Here is a 6,590-nt window from a genome sequence, read left to right as displayed (position 1 = left end):
TGTTGTTTCTAATTTTCTCAGTTCTCTTCGACCTTGAAATTAATGGCAATGATTCATATCTTATATTTTAATCCATCATCTGTAATTTAACTGTCTTATTACTGTTTATCTATGCAGGCCTATCTTATTGGAGACACAAAGCTAGGATATGAACTTCAATTGGAGCAAGGCAACTAGTGATGGCTATTGTCTGTCTGTTTTTCTATTTGATGAATAAATCAACAACACACTTGTGATGAAATATTGTCTATTTTTGTGTTTGTCTTAATAATGTAAAACACTCTGTTGTTCATTTTCATTTCACCTTCACGATTATATATCTGCTTGTTTTTGTTTATGGATAAGAAGTTTTGATGATATTATTTCAGTCTTTTTTAATATTAATTTATTAGATGCTATGTTAATAAGGCAAATTTACTGTTCTGTGATTACTAGTAACTTCACGTTTTCTTTGTTACTATACATTTGCAGCACTAATTTTTTCTGCAAATTATGAATGGTTCATGTATCATTAAACATTTTGTGAGAGTTTGTGCCATAAGAGATCATCACCTTAAATGTGTGATCAGGCCGGATCTAGTCATTACATTGTGGTCCCTTCAACCTTCTGTTGTTTCTAATTTTCTCACTTCTCTTCGACCTTGAAATTAATAGCAACGATTCATATGTTATATTTTAATCCATAATTTGTTATTTAACTATCTTATTATTGTTTGTTTATGCAAGCCTATCTTATTGGAGACGCACAGCTAGGATATGAACTTCAACTGGAATAAGGCAATTAGTGATGGCTAATATCTGTCTGTTTTTCTATTTGATGAATAAGTTAACAGTGCACTTGTGATGGAATATTGTCTGTTTTTGTGTTTGTCCTAATAATGTAAAACACTCTGTTGTTCATTTAATTTTTTTTATCAGATGGTATGTTAATAAGGCAACTTTACTGTTTTGCGATTACTGGTAATTCACATTTTCTTTGTTACTATACATTTGCAGCACTAATTTTTTCTATAAATTATGAATGGTTCATATATCATTAAAATTTTTGTGGAGAAACAGGGGATCCCCTAAGCAGGAAATCTTCCATAATGAAAAACTAGAATCGGTTTTAATGCTTTTTACAGCTTCTAATCTAAAAAACAGTTTTTAAATTTTATATCAGACACATTTTCAAATATTAAAAATATTAAAATAGAGCTAAAAATTTTGAATCGTATTTAAGTTTTCGAAAATTATTTTTGAAACAAAAATCAAATATAAGAAGTTTTTATGAGCCCAGACTTCAACATACACAAATATAATACAAATGGCAGCGGATTAGCACTTTATGTAATGTGCTAGTTTAGATGGTATTTAGATTTCTTAGTGGCAGCTTTTTCCTTCTTTATTATGAATATTGTTGCTCTCCCTCCTCCCGTTCTTCCTATCATACATTTGCAACACTAATCTTTTTCACAAATTATGGATGATTTCCACTTTGGCAATGGACGTTTGTTAGAGATCCCACATCCACTAGGCACACTCAAGCCAAGCTATCTAGTTTATAAAAAGGGGTAATCCTCCCATTCAATAAGATCTTTTGGATAAGGAGTTAGGCCCAAAAACCAACAAGTGGTATCAGAGCCAACCCAGATGAGCTGAGTGATTGACCATTCAAGGCATGACCCACAGTATGAGTTTGACCTCAAGCTATCTAGTTTATAAGAAGGGGAATCCTTCCATTCAAAAAGGTTTTTCGGTGAGCAGTTAGGCCCAAAAACCAATAATGTTTTGTTCATTGTTCATATTATATTATGAAATTGTTGAGAGAGCAAAAGAAACAGAGGAAAGCTGAAAATTGGGGCAAATATCAACTGACTTTATTGAATAAACAATGTTTTCCTTATATACAAGCTTAGTAACTCTAGTTACATTTGAGTTGAGCTGAAGTAAACTAACTATAACCAACTCTGACAACTAACCAATCTGATTAACTAAAACAACTTACAACTTGTTTTGACTAAACTACCCTTATATTTGCAATACCTCCCCTCAAGTTGGAGGGAGGTAAAGATCCAGCACCTCCAACTTGTACAACAGATGATATTGAAGATGCTTGCCAAAGGCTTTAGTCAAAATGTCTCTAGGCTGTCCAGAGGAAGAGATATGGGCAGTGCTGATGAGTCATTTCTTAAGCTGCTCCTTGACTATATGGCAATCAATGTCAATGTGTTTGGTTCTTTCATGGAACATAGGGTTGGAAGCAATGTGGTTGGCTGTTTGATTGCCACAATGTACAGAATAGGAAGCAAACTAGACAGACCAAGTTCATTGAGTAGCTGAACAATCCAAAGAATTTCACAAACCGTTGAGGCCATAGCCCTATACTCAACCTCTGAAGAAGATTTGGAGATAGTAGCTTGGCGTTTGGATTTCCAAGAAATCAATGTAGAACTAAGAAACACACAGAATCCAGTAATGGATTTTCTAGTCATCAAACAAGACCCCTAATCAGAGTCACTATAAGCTGATAAATTCAAGGTGTCAGTAGCAGGGAAAAATAAGCCTAAACCTGGAGCTGATTTCACATACTTTATCACCTTGAGAGCTGCCGTCATATGTGATTGCTTGGGTTGGTGCATGAACTGACTTAAAATGCTAACTGAATAGCTTAGATCAGGCCTGGTCATGCACAAACATAAAAGTTTTCCAACCAATCTCTGATAAACAAAGGGGTCATTAAGCAAAGGATCAGTACCAGAAGGAAATTGACTACCATATGCTACCGAAGTAAGTTTCAAATTGGACTCCATTGGAAGAGCAGAGGGTTTTGAGCCAGCCAAACCAGATTTAGAGATTAATTCAAGTGCATACTTCCTCTGACATAGGCTGATTCCTTTAGAAGATCCAGCCACTTCAAGGCCTAAGAAATATCTCAATACTCCCAAGTCTTTTAGCTTAAATTTGGACTTGAGAAACTCCTTAGTTTGATCAATCATGGCGTGATTATCTCCAGTTATTACAAAGTCATTGACATACACTAATAAGATGACAATATGAGATTGATCTTGTCTACAAAACAATGAATAATCTGACTTGGATTGTTGGAATCCTCCATCCAAAAGGGCTATGGTTAGTTTATAATTCCAGGCTCTAGAGGCTTGTTTCAAACCATATAAAGACTTATGAAGCTTGTATACCAGGTCTTGCCCCCCTTGCTTTGTAAAACTCTGTGGCAATGTCATATAAATCTCTTCTTGCAAATCACCTTACAAGAATGCATTGTCAACATCTAATTGGAAAAGTGGCCAATTATTCATGGAAGCCAAGGCCAAGATGGTCCTAATTGTAACCATTTTCACAACCGAAGAGAAAGTTTCAGCATAATCAATACTGGCCTACTGTGTATATCCCTTAGCAACCAAACGTGCCTTGTATCTTTCCAATGTACCATCAGCCTTGTATTTGAGTTTATAAACCCATTTACAACCAATAGGGACCTTGCCATGAGGCAAAAGTACTAAAGACCAGGTTCGATTTTGCTCTTAAACCTAGATTTGTTTATCCATGGCTATCCACTTCGGGTCCTTGGAAGCTTGGGAAAAGCTTGTGGGTTCAACCAAGGATAGTTTGGATAAAAAAGCCTTATAAGAGGGTGATACATGATTATAAGAAACAAAATCAACAATGAGATATTTGGAAAGATGTGCTGAAGTATTTGGAGGTAATGTAGGACAAATAAAATCATTAGTCCAAATAGGAGGATGAGACTGTTGGCTGGACCTTCTTGGAATAGAAGAAATTGGAGTTTCAACATGATGAGATGGATCTGAATGTGAAGGATCAGACCCTAAACAAGGAGTTGAAGGAGATACAGGGGAAACAATAGGAGTTGGAGGAGTTGATCCTTGATCATCAGGGGAATAAGTGTCTAAAAAAGAGGACTGATCAGACTCTAGAACTAAGAAATCAGATTCAAGAGGAAAAAGAACTTGGGAAGACTTAGGTAAGGCAAAAGGAAAGATGCGTTCATAGAAAACTGCATCTCGGGTGACAAAGATAGTATGAGAGGATAAATTGTAGAGAATATATCCCCTTTTTGTAAGAGAATATCCTAAGAAAACATTAGGAACAACTCTAGGGGATAATTTGTCCTTAGAAGAAAGGATTGATGCATAGGCCAAAGATCCAAAAACTCTTAAATGATCCAATGTGGGAGGTTTTTTAAAAAAATGCTTCAAAGGGAGACAAACCTTTAAGAACAAGTGTTGGCAGTTATTAATAATATAGACTGCAATTTGAACACAATAACCCCAAAAATGAGTGGGAATGTGAGATTGAACTTTCAATGCCCTAGCAACCTCTATAATGTGTCTATGCTTTCTCTCAATAATGCCATTTTGTTGAGGAGAATATGGACAAGAGCTTTGATTTACAATTTCCTTACTACTTAAAAGGTCATGACAATCCTTATTGAAGAATTCTAAACCATTATCACTTCTAATGCGTTTAGGAACCAAGTGGTATTGTGTTTGAACCATTTGAAGGAAGTGTTTAAGAGTGATAAAGGTATCAGATTTGAATTGCATGAGAAACAACCAAGTGACCCTAGAATGATCATCAACGATTGTGAGAAAGTATTAGGCATTCCCATAAGTAGGTGTTTTATATGGCTCCCACACATCCATATGTAACAAATCAAAATTATGCTTAGAATGTGAAGTGCTATGAGGAAAGGGTAACCTGGTTTGTTTAGCTAGAGGACACACGGGACAATGAAATGAGGGTAATGTAGTGTGTTCAATAGACTTAGACAATCTAGGATGAACAAGTGGCAAGGTTGAATAAGACACATGTCCTAACCTTTGATGCCATAATGCAGATTTGTGAGACAAAGATGTAGTCATAAGTGAAACAAGAAAAACAGACCTTTTATTCAATTGTAAATCATGAAGTACAACTTGTGATGAATATAAAACATTACAAGCATATTTATTCAACTTTCCTAAAGACATAAGGGAAGAAAAAAACAATTTTGGATCATAAAAGTAAAGGCCTTGACTATGTTTACCAATCCCCTTAAACTTGCCATTGCAAAGATCCTGAATGAGGCAAAAATCAGGATAGAAAGTAACGAAACAATTGTTAGAAACAACAAGTTTTGAAACAGAAAGTAAATTGTGATGAAAATCCGGGACAGGCATGTAAGACATTTGATAAGTGTAGGTTATCATCTAGAACAACAGATCCTAAATTTCTAACATATGTTTTTGTTCAATTTGGTAAACCTACAAGGTATTTGGAAGAAGGTTCTACGAGAGTGGAATATTTCAACATAGACTGATTAAAAGTCATGTGATCAGTTGCTCCAGTATCAATTATCCAGTTATTTTCATCAAAATAGGATAGCAAAGCCACATAATTACCTGCAAGATTTGCAGCTGAAGATGATACATTCTCCTTTCCCAACAACCGAAGAATTTGATTATACTGTTTAGCAGTCAGAATTGGTCCAATTTCTGCATTGGTGTTTCTAGTATCAGATTTCCCAACATCTAACGACTAAGAGCTCTACACTTGATAAGCCAAAGCTTTTGATTTAAAAGTCTTTCCCTTTGTGAATTGATAGTCAGGTGGATATCCATTCAGCTTATAGCAGGCTTCACGCTCATGTCCAGGGATGTGACAAAACTCACACTCAATATATGATTTTTTTCCCTTATACTTCTGTCCTTGACTTTGCCCTTTACCATTTCCATTATTGTGTGCATAAAGTGTAGTAGACACTTCTGAATTCAAATTCATTCCAGCCAGAATTTTTTTACTCTCATCCTGATTGACAACAGAATAAGCTTGTTTCACTGTCGATAAGGGATTCATAAGCAAGATTTGACTTCGAACCATGGAGTAGGAATCATTAGCCCCATAAAAAATTGTAACAATTTTTGTTGATTCAAATGCTCCAAATAGGCCTTTGCCAAAGCACTATCAATTATAGGTAAGCTCACCAAAGAATCAAGCTCATCCCAAAGTGACTTGAGCTTATTATAGTAAACGGATAATGCAGTGGTTCCTTGGGTTAAATTCACAATTTCCTGATGAAGAGCAAACACTCTAGTCTCGTTCAATTTGTGGTATTGTTATTTCAAATCTTGCCAAACTTGTGCAGCGCTTGTTGAATAGACTATTCCATTAAAGATTTCTTTTGACATCAAATTAAAAATCCAAGCAAGGACCAATTAATTACACCTCTCCCATTGTGGAATCAAGTGAGAGTGTACATATGACTTAGTGCATGTGCCATTAACAAACCCTAGCTTGTTCTTAGCACAGAGAGAGATTGTCATAGCTCTACTCCAGATGTCGTAATTTTCAAAACCAATCAACTGTTTTGAAACCAATACAGATCCTGGTGTGTCTGAACTCTGATGGATGTACATAAATCGGTGAGTTGGAGTCAATTGAGGGAATATTTACCTCTTTTGTCGAATTCGCCATAATATTTCTTAAATTTCAAAACTCAACTCGAATCAACTAAAGACTGTGAAATCTGAAATTCAAGAACGAGAAGAGAAATTGACAAACTTAGAGCTTCTTCGAACTCGTCTAAG

The 6,590-nt window shown here is 35.4% G+C and overlaps 1 protein-coding gene across 1 annotated transcript; it reads right to left on the bottom strand.

The window, feature by feature from the left end:
- Nucleotides 1-2,486: 2,486 nt before the first annotated feature.
- On the bottom strand, nucleotides 2,487-2,978 carry LOC116119111 (uncharacterized mitochondrial protein AtMg00810-like). The gene has a single exon (XM_031405063.1). The coding sequence runs from the start codon at nucleotides 2,976-2,978 to the stop codon at nucleotides 2,487-2,489; it is 492 nt and encodes a 163-aa protein (XP_031260923.1).
- Nucleotides 2,979-6,590: the final 3,612 nt, after the last annotated feature.

Source organism: Pistacia vera, unplaced genomic scaffold (assembly GCF_008641045.1).
Source record: "Pistacia vera cultivar Batoury unplaced genomic scaffold, PisVer_v2 Contig873, whole genome shotgun sequence".
Classification (NCBI taxonomy): domain Eukaryota; kingdom Viridiplantae; phylum Streptophyta; class Magnoliopsida; order Sapindales; family Anacardiaceae; genus Pistacia; species Pistacia vera.
Note: the sequence above shows the minus strand (reverse complement) of the source record. Positions and strands in the feature narration are given on the sequence as shown.